Source organism: Pseudophryne corroboree, chromosome 3 (genome assembly GCF_028390025.1).
Source record: "Pseudophryne corroboree isolate aPseCor3 chromosome 3, aPseCor3.hap2, whole genome shotgun sequence".
Lineage (NCBI taxonomy): Eukaryota > Metazoa > Chordata > Amphibia > Anura > Myobatrachidae > Pseudophryne > Pseudophryne corroboree.
Window position 1 is genome coordinate 277,295,482 of NC_086446.1, and position 16,731 is coordinate 277,312,212.

The 16,731-nt window shown below is 49.0% G+C and overlaps 1 protein-coding gene across 5 annotated transcripts in view; it reads left to right on the forward strand.

The window, feature by feature from the left end:
• RTEL1 (regulator of telomere elongation helicase 1) overlaps window positions 1-16,731 on the forward strand; it is a 435,638-nt gene that overhangs the window by 62,404 nt on the left and 356,503 nt on the right. For all 5 annotated transcript variants that reach the window (XM_063959152.1, XM_063959153.1, XM_063959154.1 and 2 more), the window contains exons 12-16: window positions 690-787; window positions 863-918; window positions 1,064-1,138; window positions 15,352-15,427; window positions 16,498-16,630. In XM_063959152.1, the coding sequence (XP_063815222.1) occupies window positions 690-787; window positions 863-918; window positions 1,064-1,138; window positions 15,352-15,427; window positions 16,498-16,630 (438 nt within the window). The remainder of the gene's footprint in view (window positions 1-689; window positions 788-862; window positions 919-1,063; window positions 1,139-15,351; window positions 15,428-16,497; window positions 16,631-16,731) is intronic.

Below are 16,731 nucleotides of genomic sequence, written 5' to 3' on the forward strand. Positions count from 1 at the left end.
CAAGGTTAATAGAATTGGGAATGAAATGTAAAGTAGATGGTGAAGTATTATGCCCCCGTGGTAATGGTAAAGTTAGAATGTGTTTGCATTAGTTGCTTGGGTCTGCATTTAGGCACAATGGGGCTGATTCATAGATGGGCAATATTGCACAGCCACTGTGTTCTTGTATACAGGGGCTGTGTGCTTATATGCTAATGCCGCATGAGACATCTTGTGTAAATGGACGCTTTGGTGATCCACTGCGCTATCCGAAGACTCAGCATCTGATCATCTGCCTGAGCAATGGACGTATAAATAAGTATCTGGTTACTGAGGATGGCAAAGAAATTCACACTGCTGAAGCCAGTGAAGCCGCGTCCAAGGACACTGCCACTCACTACAGCACGCCCAGGCAACGGGCGTGCCCCCATTTTCTGTATTGCCTGTCTTTAACCCCCAACCGCTGGCAGCATGTCAATTGTGCTGCGGCATTTGGGGCACAGTGAGCAACATCACGGCCCTGTACCTGCACATGCGCAGATCACAAAACATCAGAGATGTACGTACATTTGTGCACATCTCTGAATCTGGCACCTATGTGTGATAGCAACATGCCTTAGTTTCTTTGGGCTTGTAGTTATTGCACTCTCTTCCAGATGGGGTTTATGAGAGCTCATACAATACAAAATTCTTCTCTCCTCTCTATCCAGTTACATCTTTGACCTCTTTGCATCTGCGGGAATCACATATGAATCAAAGTCTGGCCTACTGGAATTACTGGACCAAATTATACAACACGTGGGTGGAAGTAAGGACATCTCTATTGGGGATATTTAGTGGGCCTGGTCCTTGTTATACCCAAATTAATATCTGTGGTTTTCAGGTTCTGGGGTCTTCACCAACACTCTAGGCCTGCAGAAGTTGGCTGATATCATCCAGGTGAGAAAGCTGCAGCTAATGGCTTAGTGATTTTGCCCCTAAACTAGACACCTGCTGATTTGAATTCCTTGTATTTGTCATGAAGACCTTTTCCTAATTTTAATAGGCGTTACACCTATAGGTCTTGTTTTGTGTTTTTCTGCAGATTGTGTTTAATATTGAGATCCCTGAAGGTGCCGCAGCCTCTGTCAGAAGCCCCCAAGTCTCAAAATACTACAAGGTCAGTCTCTCATCCAGTAAATCTCCTAAATATCTTCATGCACAGAGAACATAATTCCGTGGTTCTGTATTAGATTATGGGTGGAATCCGTTGTCCGCGAAAATGTGTTAATTTATCGTAGATTAACTTTTCGAGCATATCGCGCGAAAAGTGCCATCACAATGTCTTTTGCCAGTATGTGCACTCCCATTTCTCTTACGTCCTAGAGGATGCTGGGGACTCGGTAAGGACCATGGGGAATAGACGGGCTCCACAGGAGACATGGGCACTAAAAAAAAACCTTAGGTATGGGTGTGCACTGGCTCCTCCCTCTATGCCCCTCCTCCAGACCTCAGTTTAATACTGTGCCCAGAGGAAACTGGGTGCACTACAGGGAGCTCTCCTGAGCTTCCTGAAAAGAAAGTATTTTGTTAGGTTTTTTATTTTCAGGGAGACCTGCTGGCAACAGACTCCCTGCATCGTGGGACTGAGGAGAGAGAAGCAGACCTACTTAAATGCTAGGCTCTGCTTCTTAGGTTACTGGACACCATTAGCTCCAGAGGCAGTCAGAACGCAGGTCTCCCCTAGCGGTTCGTCCCGGAGCCGCGCCGCCGTCCTCCTCGCAGAGCCGGAAGATAGAAGCCGGGTGAGTATAGGAAGGCAGAAGACTTCAGATCTTCACTGAGGTAACGCCATTGCTCCCACACAGAACACACAGCGCACACTGTTGGGGGCGGGGGGGGGGGGGGGGGGGCAGGCGGGCGCCCTGGGCAGCAATGTATTCCTCTAGGACTGGCTGTAAGTTAAGTACATATACACTTATTTGTGTGTTTTGGTATCCCCGCCAGTTTGTTCAAAGAGCGGGACCGAAGCCCGCCACTGAGGGGCGGGGGTTCTCCCTCAGCACTTACCAGCGCCATTTTCTCCACAAGCACGCTGAGAAGCTGGCTCCCCGGACTCTCCCCTGCTGATCACCGGTGACAGAGGGTTTTAAAGAAGGGGGGGTGGGGCACATAATTTGGCGCAGTGAATATACAAATAGCGCTGTATCTGGGTAATTTTTTTGTCCAGGGTTATTGGCGCTGGGTGTGTGCTGGCATACTCTCTCTCTCCAAAGGGCCTTGTGGGGAAACTGTCTCCAGATAGTCTTCCCTGAGTGGGTGGTGTCTCAATACGTGCGTGTCGGCATGTCTGAAGTGGAAGGCTCTCCTAGGGATGAGGTGGAGCGCATGAGTGTGGTGTCTCCGTCGGCAACGCCGACACATGACTGGATGGAAATGTGGAATATTTTAAATGCAAATGTGAATTTATTGTGCAAACGTTTGGACAAAGCAGAGTCCAGGGACAGTACAGAGGGTCATACCCTGCCTTTCCCTATGTCACAGGGGCCTTCGGGGTCTCAAAAACGCCCACTTTCTCCGGTAGTTGACACTGATATCGACACAGATTCTGAATCCCGTATCGATTATGATGATGCGAGGTTGCAGCCAAAATTGGCAGAGAGTATTAATTATATGATTATTGCTATAAAGGATGTGCTGCATATTATAGATGACCCCGCGGTGCCTAATCCAAAAATCCACATGTTTAAAGAAAAGAAGCCCGAGGTTACTTTTCCACCTTCTTTTGAATTAAATGAGTTATTTGAAAGTGCTTGGGAAACTCCAGACAAGAAACTGCAGATTCCCAAAAGGATTCTTATGGCATATCCCTTCCCGATCAAGGACAGGATACGGTGGGAATCCTCCCCAAGGGTGGACAAGGCGTTGACGCGCCTTTCCAAAAAGGTGGCACTGCCGTCTCAGGATACCGCTGCCCTCAGGGATCCTGCGGATCGTAAGCAGGAAACTACCTTGAAGTCAATTTACACTCATACCGGTACCTTACTCAGACCGGCAATAGCGTCGGCCTGGGTTTGTAGCGCTGTTATAGCGTGGACCGATACCTTATCTACTGATATGGATAAGGAAACTATTTTTCTCTATCGTCCTAAGTGGATGCTGGGGTTCCTGAAAGGACCATGGGGAATAGCGGCTCCGCAGGAGACAGGGCACAAAAGTAAAGCTTTTACAGGTCAGGTGGTGTGTACTGGCTCCTCCCCCTATGACCCTCCTCCAGACTCCAGTTAGATTTTTGTGCCCGGCCGAGAAGGGTGCAATTCTAGGTGGCTCTCATAAAGAGCTGCTTAGAGAGTTTAGCTTAGGTTTTTTATTTTACAGTGATTCCTGCTGGCAACAGGATCACTGCAACGAGGGACAGAGGGGAGAAGAAGTGAACTCACCTGCGTGCAGGATGGATTGGCTTCTTGGCTACTGGACATGAAGCTCCAGAGGGACGATCACAGGTACAGCCTGGATGGTCACCGGAGCCACGCCGCCGGCCCCCTCACAGATGCTGAAGCAAGAAGAGGTCCAGAATCGGCGGCTGAAGACTCCTGCAGTCTTCTTAAGGTAGCGCACAGCACTGCAGCTGTGCGCCATTTTCCTCTCAGCACACTTCACACGGCAGTCACTGAGGGTGCAGGGCGCTGGGGGGGGGCGCCCTGGGAGGCAAATGAAAACCTTTAAAAAGGCTAAAAATACCTCACATATAGCCCCAGAGGCTATATGGAGATATTTACCCCTGCCTAAATGTACTAAATAGCGGGAGACGAGCCCGCCGAAAAAGGGGCGGGGCCTATCTCCTCAGCACACGGCGCCATTTTCTGTCACAGCTCCGCTGGTCAGGAAGGCTCCCAGGTCTCTCCCCTGCACTGCACTACAGAAACAGGGTATAACAGAGAGGGGGGGCAAAATAAATGGCAATATATTAATATAAAAGCAGCTATAAGGGAGCACTTAATCATAAGGCTATCCCTGTCATATATAGCGCTTTTTGGTGTGTGCTGGCAGACTCTCCCTCTGTCTCCCCAAAGGGCTAGTGGGTCCTGTCTTCGTATAGAGCATTCCCTGTGTGTCTGCTGTGTGTCGGTACGTGTGTGTCGACATGTATGAGGACGTTATTGGTGTGGAGGCGGAGCAATTGCCAAATATGAGGATGTCACCTCCTAGGGGGTCGACACCAGAATGGATGCCTTTATTTGTGGAATTACGGGATAGCGTCAACTCGCTTAAGTAGTCGTTTGCCGACATGAGGCGGCCGGACACTCAATTAGTGCCTGTCCAGGCGCCTCAAACACCGTCAGGGGCTGTAAAACGCCTCTTGCCTCAGTCGGTCGACACAGACCCAGACACAGGCACTGATTCCGGTGGTGAAGGTGACGAATCAACCGTATTTTCCAGTAGGGCCACACGTTATATGATTTTGGCAATAAAGGAGATGTTACATTTAGCTGATACTACAGGTACCACTAAACAGGGTATTATGTGGGGTGTGAAAAAACTACCAGTAGTTTTTACCGAATCAGAAGAATTAAATGACGTGTGTGATGAAGCGTGGGGTGCCCCGATAAAAAACTGCTAATTTCAAAGAAGTTATTGGCTTTATACCCTTTCCCGCCAGAGGTTAGGGAGCGCTGGGAAACACCTCCTAGGGTGGACAAAGCGCTAACACGCTTATCAAAACAAGTGGCGTTACCCTCTCCTGAGACGGCCGCACTTAAAGATCCATCAGATAGGAGGATGGAAAATATCCAAAAAGGTATATACACACATGCAGGTGTTATACTACGACCAGCTATTGCGACTGCCTGGATGTGCAGTGCTGGGGTAGTTTGGTCAGAGTCCCTGATCGAAAATATTGATACCCTGGACAGGGACAATATTTTACTGTCGTAGAACAAATAAAGGATGCATTTCTTTATATGCGTGATGCACAGAGAGATATCTGCACACTGGCATCACGGGTAAGTGCTATGTCCATTTAGGCCAGAAGAGCTTTATGGACACGACAGTGGACAGGCGATGCGTAGAGGAGTTATTTGGGGTCGGTCTATCGGATTTGGTGGCCACGGCTACGGCCGGGAAATCCACTTTTCTACCTCAAGTCACTCCCCAACAGAAAAAGGCACCGACCTTTCAACCGCAGCCCTTTCGTTCCTTTAAAAATAAGAGAGCAAAGGGCTATTCATATCTGCCACGAGGCAGAGGACGAGGGAAGAGACAGCAACAGGCAGCTCCTTCCCAGGAACAGAAGCCCTCCCCGGCTTCTACAAAAGCCTCAGCATGACGCTGGGGCTTCGCAAGCGGACTCGGGGGCGGTAGGCGGTCGTCTCAAGAATTACAGCGCGCAGTGGGCTCACTCGCAGGTAAATCCCTGGATCCTGCAGATAATATCTCAGGGGTACAGGTTGAAATTAGAGACAGAGCCACCTCGCCGTTTCCTGAAGTCTGCTTTACCAACGTCCCCCTCAGAAAGGGAGACGGTTTTGGAAGCCATTCACAAGCTGTATTCTCAGCAGGTGATAGTCAAGGTACCTCTTCTACAACAAGGGAAGGGGTATTATTCCACTCTTTTTGTGGTACCGAAGCCGGATGGCTCGGTAAGGCCTATTCTAAATCTGAAGTCCTTGAACCTGTACATAAAGAAGTTCAAGTTCAAGAGGGAGTCACTCAGAGCAGTGATAGCGAACCTGGAAGAAGGGGACTTTATGGTATCCTTGGACATCAAGGATACGTATCTCCACGTTCCAATTACCCCTCACACCAGGGGTACCTCAGGTTCGTTGTACAAAACTGTCACTATCAGTTTCAGACGCTGCCGTTTGGTTTGTCCACGGCACCTCGGGTCTTTACAAAGGTAATGGCCGAGATAATATTTCTTCTTCGAAGAAAAGGCGTATTAATTATCCCATACTTGGACGATCTCCTAATAAGGGCAAGGTCCAGAGAACAGCTAGAGATGGGTTTAGCACTATCTCAAGAGGTGCTAAAGCAGCACGGATGGATTCTGAATATTCCAAAATCCCAATTAATGCCGACAACTCGTCTGCTGTTCCTGGGGATGATTCTGGACACAGTTCAGAAAAAGGTTTTTCTTCCCGAAGAAAAAGCCAAGGAGTTATCTGACCTGGTCAGGAACCTCCTAAAACCAGGAAAGGTGTCTGTACATCAATGCACAAGAGTCCTGGGAAAAAATGGTAGCTTCTTACGAAGCAATCCCTTTCGGCAGATTCCATGCAAAGGGATCTGTTGGACAAATGGTCAGGGTCGCATCTTCAGATGAACCTGCGGATAACCCTGTCGCCGAGGTCAAGGGTATCCCTTCTGTGGTGGTTGCAGGAGGCTCATCTATTGGAGGGCCGCAGATTCGGCATGCAGGATTGGATCCTGGTGATCACGGATGCCAGCCTGAGAGGCTGGGGAGCAGTCACACAGGGAAGAAATTTCCAGGGAGTGTGGTCGAGCCTGAAAAAGTCTCTTCACATAAGCATTCTGGAACTAAGAGCAATCTACAATGCTCTAAGCCAGGCGGAACCTCTGCTTCAAGGAAGACCGGTGTTGATCCAGTCGGACAACATCACGGCAGTCGCCCATGTAAACAGACAGGGCGACACAAGAAGCAGGAGGGCAATGACAGAAGCTGCCAGGATCCTTCGCTGGGCGGAGAATCACGTGATAGCACTGTCAGCAGTATTCATCCCGGGCGTGGACAACTGGGAAGCAGACTTCCTCAGCAGACACGACCTTCACCCGGGAGAGTGGGGACTTCATCCAGAAGTTTTCCACATGCTATTAAACCGTTGGGTAAAACCAATGGTGGACATGATGGCGTCTCGCCTCAACAAAACACTGGACAGGTATTGCGCCAGGTCAAGAGATCCGCAGGCAATAGCTGTGGACGCGCTGGTAACACCTTGGGTGTACCAGTCGGTATATGTGTCTCCTCCTCTGCCTCTCATACCAAAGGTATTGAGGATTATACGGCAAAGAGGAGTAAGACTAGTGGCTCCGGATTGGCCAAGAAGGACTTGGTACCCGGAACTTCAAGAGATGGTCACGGACGATCCGTGGCCTCTACTTCTGAGAAGGGACCTGCTTCAGCAGGGTCCTTGTCTTTTTCAAGACTTACCGCGGCTGCGTTTGACGGCATGGCGTTTGAATGCCAGATCCTAAAAGGAAAAGGCATTCCAGAAGAAGTCATTCCTACCTTGATAAAGGCAGGGAAGGAAGTCACCGCGAAGCATTATCGCCGTATTTGGCGAAAATATGTTGCGTGGTGCGAGCAGCGGAGTGCTCCGATGGAGGAATTTCAACTGGGTCGTTTTCCTACATTTCCTGCAATCAGGATTGTCTATGGGTCTCAAATTGGGATCTATTAAGGTTCAACTTTCGGCCCTATCAATATTCTTCCAAAAAGAATTGGCCTCAGTCCCTGAGGTCCAGATTTTTATCAAAGGAGTACTGCATATACAGCCTCCTGTGGTGCCTAAGGTGGCACCGTGGGATCTAAATGTAGTTTAGATTTCCTCAAATCCAATTGGTTTGAACCACTAAAGAATGTGGATTTGAAATATCTCACATGGAAAGTGACTGTTACTGGCCCGGGCTTCGGCCGGGAGAGTATCTGAACTGGCGGCTTTGTTTTATAAAAGCCCTTATTTAATTTTCCATTCGACATAGGGCAGAGCTGCGGACGCGTCCGCATTTTCTCCCTAAGGTGGTATCAGCGTTTCACCTGAACCAGCCTATTGTAGTGCCTGCGGCTACAGACGACTTGAAGGACTCCAAGTTGTTGGACGTTGTCAGAGCCTTAAAAATATACATTAAAGGACGGCTGGAGTCAGAAAATCTGACTCGCTGTTTATACTGTATGCACCCAACAAGTTGGGTGCACCTGCTTCTAAGCAGTCGATTGCTCGTTGGATTTGTAACAAAATTCAACTTGTACATTCTGTGGCAGGCCTGCCACAGCCTAAATCTGTTAAGGCCCATTCCGCAAGGAAGGTGGGCTCATCTTGGGCGGCTGCCCGAGGGGTCTCGGCATTACAACTCTGCCGAGCAGCTACGTGGTCAGGGGAGAACACGTTTGTAAATTTTTACAAATTTGATACCCTGGCAAAGGAGGACCTGGAGTTCTCTCATTCGGTGCTGCAGAGTCATCCGCACTCTCCCGCCCGTTTGGGAGCTTTGGTATAATCCCCATGGTCCTTTCAGGAACCCCAGCATCCACTTAGGACGATAGAGAAAATAAGAATTTACTTACCGATAATTCTATTTCTCGGAGTCCGTAGTGGATGCTGGGCGCCCATCCCAAGTGCGGATTATCTGCAATACTTGTACATAGTTATTGTTAACTAATTCGGGTTATTGTTTAGGAAGCCATCTTTCAGAGGCTCCTCTGTTATCATACTGTTAACTGGGTTTAGATCACAAGTTGTACGGTGTGATTGGTGTGGCTGGTATGAGTCTTACCCGGGATTCAAAATCCTCCCTTATTGTGTACGCTCGTCCGGGCACAGTACCTAACTGGAGTCTGGAGGAGGGTCATAGGGGGAGGAGCCAGTACACACCACCTGACCTGTAAAAGCTTTACTTTTGTGCCCTGTCTCCTGCGGAGCCGCTATTCCCCATGGTCCTTTCAGGAACCCCAGCATCCACTACGGACTCCGAGAAATAGAATTATCGGTAAGTAAATTCTTATTTATTGACCCTGGGCCATATTAAGGATGCGGTCCTTTATATGAGAGAGGCTCAGAGGGATGTAGGCATACTGGGGTCCAGAGCGAATGCTATGGCGATTTCTGCCAGGCGAGCACTGTGGACCCGACAGTGGACGGGTGATGCCGATTCAAAATGGCATATGGAGGTTTTACCTTAAAAGGGTGAGGAATTGTTTGGGGAAGGTCTCGCAGACCTGGTTTCCACGGCTACTGCAGGTAAATCAACTTTTTTACCTTATGTCTCCTCACAGCCTAAGAAAGCGCCACATTATCAGATGCAGTCCTTTCGGTCGCATAAATCCAAGTAAGCTCGGGGATCTTCCTTTCTTGCCAGAGGTAAGGGCAAGGGGAAAAAGCTGCCAACTACAGCCAGTTCCCAGAAACAAAGGTCCTCCCCGGCTACTACTAAATCCACCGCATGCCGCTGGGGCTCCGCTGGAGGAGTCCGCTCCTGTGGGGGCACGTCTTCGTCTTTTCAGCCAAGTCTGGGTTCACTCTCAGGTGGATCCCTGGGCAATAGACATTGTTTCCCAGGGGTACAAGCTGGAATTCGAAGAGGTGCCTCCTCTCCGGTTTTTCAAATCGGCACTGCTGACTTCTTCCGCAGAGAGGGAGGTAGTTCTGGCAGCAATTCAAAAGTTGTACCTTCAACAAGTGGTGGTCAAAGTTCCCCGCTTCAGCAGGGGATGGGCTATTACTCAACCCTGTTTGTGGTCCCGAAACCGGATGGTTCGGTCAGACCCATTCTGAATTTAAAATACTTAAACCTATACTTGAAGAGGTTCAAGTTCAAGATGGAATCGCTCAGAGCGGTCATCGCAAGTCTGGAAGGGGGAGATTATATGGTGTCCCTGGACATAAAGGATGCATACCTTCATGTCCCCATTTATCAACCTCATCAGGCAGTCCTGAGATTTGTGGTGCAGGATTGTCATTACCAATTTCAGACGTTGCCGTTTGGGCTTTCCACGGCCCCGAGGATTTTTTCCAAATTAATGGCAGAGATGATGGTGCTCCTGCGCAAGCAGGGTGTCACAATTATCCCATACTTGGACGATCTCCTGATAAAAGCGAGATCGAGAGAACGATTGATGGACAGCGTATCACTCTCCCTGAGGGTGTTGCAACAACACGGTTGGATCCTAAACCTACCAAAGTCACAGTTAGTTCCAACGACCCGATTGCCTTTCTTAGGCATGATTCTGGACACAGAACAAAAGAGGGTTTTGCTTCCAAAAGAAAAGGCCCAGGAACTTCAGAACTTGGTCAAGGACCTGTTGAAGCCAGACAGGGTGTCGGTACATCACTGCACTCGAGTGCTGGGAAAAATGGTGGCGTCTTACGAGGCCATTCCATTCGGCAGGTTCCGTGCCAGGACTTTTCAGTGGGACCTTCTGGACAAGTGGTCCGGGTCACATCTACAGATTCATCAGATGATCCGCCTGTCCCCCAGGGCCAGGGTGACTCTCCTGTGGTGGCTGCAGAGTACTCACCTTCTAGAGGGTCGCAGGTTCGGCATCCAGGACTGGGTTCTGGTGACCACGGACGCGAGCCTCCGAGGATGGGGAGCAGTCACACAGGGAAGAAACTTCCAATGTCTGTGGTCAAGCCAGGAGGCTTGTCTACACATCAACATTCTGGAATTAAGGGCCATATACAACGGCCTTCGTCAGGCGCAGACCTTACTTCAAGGTCTACCGGTTCTGGTTCAGTCAGACAACATCACAGCAGTGGCTTATGTAAACTGCCAAGGCGGCAAAAGGAGCAGAGTGGCAATGGCAGAAGCCTCAAAGATTCTTCGATGGGCGGAGAGTCATGTAAGCGCTCTGACAGCAGTCTTCATTCCGGGAGTGGACAACTGGGAAGCAGACTTCCTCAGCAGACACGATCTGCATCCAGGAGAGTGGGGACTTCATCAGGAAGTCTTCGCAGAGATTGCAAGTCAGTGGGGACTGCCTCAAATAGACATGATGGCTTCACGTCTCAACAAGAAACTTCCGAGATATTGCGCCAGGTCAAGGGACCCTCAGGCGGTCGCAGTGGACGCACTGGTGACACCGTGGGTGTTTCAGTCGGTCTATGTGTTCCCTCCTCTTCCCCTCATCTCAAAAATACTGAGAATCATAAGACGAAGAGGGGTTCAGGCAATTCTCATTGTTCCAGATTGGCCTCGAAGGGTCTGGTATCCGGATCTGCAGGAAATGCTCACAGAAGATCTGTGGCCTCTTCCTCTCAGGGAAGACCTGTTACAACAAGGGCCCTGTTTGTTCCAGGACTTACCGCGACTGCGTTTGACGGCATGGCAGTTGAACGCAGGATCCTAGCGGAGAAGGGCATTCCGGAGGAGGTCATTCCTACTCTGATTAAGGCTAGGAAGGAGGTGACATTGAAACATTATCACCGTATCTGGAGGAAGTATGTGTCTTGGTGTGAAGCCAAGACTGCTCCTCCGGAAGAATTCCATCTGGGCCGTTTTCTCCACTTCCTGCAAACTGGAGTGAATTTGGGCCTAAAGTTAGGCTCCATTAAGGTTCAGATTTCGGCCCTATCCATTTTCTTTCAAAAAGAATTGGCTTCTCTTCCGGAAGTCCAGACTTTCGTGAAGGGGGTGCTGCATATCCAGCCTCCTTTTGTGCCTCCGGTGGCACCATGGGACCTTAACGTGGTGTTACGGTTTCTTAAGTCTCACTGGTTTGAACCTCTTCAAACAGTTGAGTTGAAGTATCTCACTTGGAAAGTGGTCATGTTATTGGCCTTGGCTTCGGCGCGGCGAGTGTCGGAGTTGGCGGCTTTGTCTCACAAAAACCCTTATCTGATTTTCCATGTGGATAGAGCTGAGTTGCGGACTCGTCCTCAATTTTGCCTAAGGTGGTTTCTTCTTTTCATATGAACCAACCTATTGTGGTGCCTGTGGCTACAAGGGACGTGGAGGATTCCGAGTCCCTGGATGTGGTCAGGGCTTTGAAAATTTATGTGGCCAGAACGGCTCGGGTTAGGAAAACAGAGGCTCTGTTTATCCTGTATGCAGCCAACAAGGTTGGCGCTCCTGCGTCTAAGCAGACTATTGCTCGCTGGATCTGTAACACGATTCAGCAGGCTCATTCTACGGCTGGATTGCCGTTATCGAATTCGGTTAAGGCCCATTCCACTAGGAAGGTGGGCTCTTCTTGGGCGGCTGCCCGGGGCGTCTCGGCGTTACAACTTTGCCGAGCAGCAACTTGGTCGGGTTCAAACACTTTTGCAAAATTCTACAAGTTTGATACCCTGGCTGATGAGGACCTAATGTTTGCTCATTCGGTGCTGCAGAGTCATCCGCACTCTCCCGCCCGTTTGGGAGCTTTGGTATAATCCCCATGGTCCTTACGGAGTCCCCAGCATCCTCTAGGACGTAAGAGAAAATAAGATTTTAATCCTACCGGTAAATCTGTTTCTCGTAGTCCGTAGAGGATGCTGGGCGCCCGTCCCAGTGCGGACAACATCCTGCAAGACTTGTATATAGTTGTTGCTTACATAAGTTGGATCAGTTTTGGACTGATACTGGTTTTGTTTCATACTGTTGACTGGTTCGTATCTCCCATGTTTTATGGTGTGGCTGGTATGAATCTTGCCCTTGGATTTACAAAATCCTTTCCTCGTACTGTCCGTCTCCTCTGGGCACAGTTTCTCTAACTGAGATCTGGAGGAGGGGCATAGAGGGAGGAGCCAGTGCACACCCATACCTAAGGTTTTTTTTTGTTAGTGCCCATGTCTCCTGTGGAGCCTGTCTGTTCCCCATGGTCCTTACTACGGACTACGAGAAAAAGATTTACCGGTAGGTTTAAAATCTTATTTTTTCAACCCATTTGGAAATGTGTGAAAACGGGATTCGTGCAATGGGGGTAATTCAGACCTGATCACTACTGTGTGTTTTCGCACAGTAGGCGGTCAGGTCCAATCTGCGCATGCGTATGCACCGCAGTGTGCAGGCGTGGTACACAGGTACAAAGCGGATCGCCGCTCAGTGATGGGTTTGTGTGAAGGATCCGTTCGCACGGGCAATCGCAAGGAGATTGACAGGAAGAAAGCGTTTGTGGGTGTCAACTGACCATTTTCAGGGAGTGTCTGGAAAAACGCAGGCGTGTCCATGCATTTGTAGGGAGGGTTCTTGACGTCCATTCCGGTACCGGACAGGCTGATGTGATCGCAGCGGCTGAGTAAGTCCTGGGCTGCGTAAAGACTGCACAAAATCTCTTTGTACAGCTCTGCTACACATGCATTTGCACACTTGCACAGCTAAAATACACCTTCCCCTGTAGGGGGGACTATCTGATCGCAGCAGTGCAAAAATTGCTTGCTAGCGATCAGGTTTGAATTAGGCCCAATATTTCTTGCCGGCAAATCCAGAGAAAAGTGTAGGTGAAAATAGGGAACTTAAAGTGTGTCAAATAGCTATTATTGGTATTTAAAACAAAAAAAAAAGAAAAAAAAATTATAGAAAGCAAGTGTTTTTGTGCAAAATAAATGCTCTACGTAGGGTCATTTTAAGCCACTTTAGAAAAACTTTAAAAAAAACTATTGCTCCCATCTGGAAGCCTAAAGGTGTATACACACGGAGCGATATAACTGAGCGATTTTGACTATATAGTCAAAATCGCTCAGAAAGTTAGTGCAGATCGCTCCGTGTGTACACAGGCAGCGATAGCGATGCGCGTCCCCGCCAGGTCGCTATCGCTGGGAAAAATAGTCAGTGCAGGCAAGTCAATTTTGGCTATGTCGCTGGGAAAGTTAGTTAAAATCGCTAGAGGCCAGCGATTTTTCCCAGCGATAGCGATGTTGGCGGTGGTGCGGGCGGCGGCGGGTGGTGGCGGCGGTGCGGGCGGCGGCGGGTGGCAGTGTGGGCGGCGGCGGGTTGCGGTGGCGGTGTGGGCGGCGGCGGGTTGAGGCGGTGGTGCGGGCGGCGGCGGTGCGGGCGGGGGAAATTTACCTTTATCTTGCAGAGTTTGGCAGCGGAGCGGTACCAGTTTCAAAAATGGCGCCTCAGCGTCATTTTTGAAATTCAAGATGGCCGCCGCGAGCCAATCACGGCTCGCCGCGTCATCGCCCCGCCCCCTCCCGCTGACTTATATAAGTCAGCGCGAGGCAGCGGCTTTCAGTCCAACGGCGGAGGAGGAGCGGAGAAGAGCTCCTGAAGACGCCGTGAAAGTCCTGGATGGGCGGCGGCTATGCAAAAGAGCTTAGCAGCCGCCGCCCACCAGGTGAAGACGCCGGAGCAAGACCCCAGAAGCCCTGGGGAGGTGGCGCCCCCCCAGGTGAAGACGCCGGAAGCCCTGGGAAGGCGGCGGCCATGCAAAAGAGCTTAAAGGCCGCCCCCCCCAGGTGAAGACCCAGTTTAATAAAGGATTTTTAAAAGAATGTGTTGTGTTTTTTTTTTTTATATTTTCTTTACAGGTGGACTACAGGTGCCAGCGGGCCCTTTATGTCCGGGCATGCTGGCACTTGTGGTTCTCCAAGTGCCAACATGCTGGGGCAGGCTTGCTGGGACCTGTAGGCCTCCTGTAAAGAACAATATTACTATTGAAAGGCTATCAGCCTCCCATCCACCGGGCCACGGATGGGGGGGGACAGCCTCGGGCTTCACCCCTGGCCCTTGGGTGGCTGGAGGGGGGGACTCCTTGATTTAAGGGGTCCTCACTCCTCCAGTGTACCCCGGCCAGGGGTGACTAGTTGGGGGGGTAATGGCACGGCCGCAGGGACCAATATAAAAGTGTCCCCCGGCTGTGGCATTATCTCCCTGGCTAGTGGAGCCCGGTGCTGGTTTGGAAAATACGGGGGACCCCTATGTCTTTTGTCCCCCGTATTTTTTTAAACCAGGACCGGACGCAGAGCCCGGTGCTGGTTGTCTAAATATGGGGGAACCCTACTCATTTTTTCCTCTGTATTTTAACAACCAGGACTGGCTCAAAGAGCCCGAGGCTGGTTTTACATAGGAGGGGGGACCCCACGCAATTTTTTTTTTTTAACTTTCAGCTATTTAAATACCAGCCACCCTGTAAAATCGTCCTATATATGACACTCATCCCCTTATTTAAATGAGATAGTCAAAATCTCCCATAGCCAAAATCTCCCATAGCCAAAATCTCCCATAGCCAAAATCTCTTGCATAGTTAGACAAAATCTCTGGTAAAGTTAGTCAAAATCTCCTACTGCCAGTTCAAGGGAAAAGTTAGTCAAAATCTCTCATAGCCAAAATCTCTCCGTGTGTATGCACCTTAAGAACACTCGTCCCACTCATAAAGCACCCCAATATACCTGTCCCATAAATTTGTACTCCAATTTCCATCATTTTGCACTTTTTGACTCCAGTCATTGTTGGCCAGTTAAAAATAATTAAAAACATCTAAGTGCCTAATAAGTCATTTAGCAGGGTGTTCCAGGGGTTCTGAACCAAATCCCAACATTTTGTTCCTTTTTAAAATAGGGATTTTCTGCTAAGGAGATGGTGAAAAGAAATTTGCGTTACATCTATAAAGAATTATAGACTGTCATTTTTCTCAGACAATTGAATGGCAGCTCTTTGCGATTTGTGATAAAAGTATTTTTTATTGATTTACTTGTCACATAACTCTTCAGTGTAATGGTGTAATTTATGTTTTAGGTCCACTTCCATGCAGACAGCAGTCAGAGGAAGAAGCCGCGAGGAGATGTGTGGAGCAACAGCAGGAAACAGGGAGGTAAAAGCAAGGTCTAGTGATAGGACATGGCGTCAGGGTGACGCACAACTTCCACATCTATTTCTGTCTAGTTTCGCCTCATCCATGTAAGGCAGGTTTTGCTGGTCTGCACGCACATTCATTGACCGTAGTATAGCCACCTGAACTATGTTGACTTGTGCTACATTTACTGGGGCGGAAATTCATTTAGCGGCACTGAAAATAGGGATGTATTGATTACTGTCAAGAACACTCTGTCATTATTCACATATTGCCAGACATGCAGCAGAACTATCCAACTTCTGCATCTATATAGAACGTTTGTATTGTTGTGCAAGGTATAAAGGTCCATACACACTGGGCTGAAAAGCGCTCAGTGCATACACACTGAGAGCTTTTCCCTGCTGCCCAGCAGGGGTGAGCGGATTTCCATAGCAGGATGCTATGGAAAGCAGCCCAGCAGGGGTGAGCGGATTTCCATAGCAGGATGCTATGGAAAGCAGCTCACCCCCGCCATTCATCTGCTGGTAATACCAGTAGATGAACAGCGGCCGCCAGCGATGAAGCGGGAGCGCGCATCAGCGCTCATCGTTTGGCCATACACACTGGGCGGCTTTGAGCTGAAAGCAGCTCAACACACCAAAAGTTACCTGCTTCCAGCTCAAAATCGCCCAGTGTGTATGGGCCTTAAGACTCAACAGCACAAGACATTGCTCAAATATAACCAGATTGATTGCTGTATTGTAACATCAGTCACGTGAGTAACAATGTGATCCTTATAATGATCAATAGATCACTGTTTTAATGAATACTGCAACAGCTTTTGGTGCCAACAAGGCATAACCATCTAAATACATTTCCTAATATGGCCATTAGCCTATCTTATATATTGGTATAACTGGTATAACATTGGCCCAGTAATACTTATTTGGTGATCATTAATTGTGTTGATTGTCTTAGTTTATTTGAGCAGAACAGTGTGAAGACTGAAGGATAAGACATGATCTGTATATCCCTGTGTAGGCAGTGGGGTGTTTTGCATTTATCAGCTTCTTGCAGCTTCTCCTTTACCCTCTGTTTTCCACTGGCAGGCAATGTGCTCAGTTACTGGTGTTTCAATCCTGGGTATACAATGAATGACTTGGTGAGACAAGGAATACGAAGCATCATCCTGACCAGTGGGACTCTGTGCCCCCTTTCCTCCTTCACCATGGAAATGCAAATGTAAGTTCTAGCAAGACTGTGAATTAAAGCAGTGTCACGCATGAAGCATAGAGAGTAGTCATGTTGTCTACTTAAATGTGTTATAGCACTTTAATTGAATC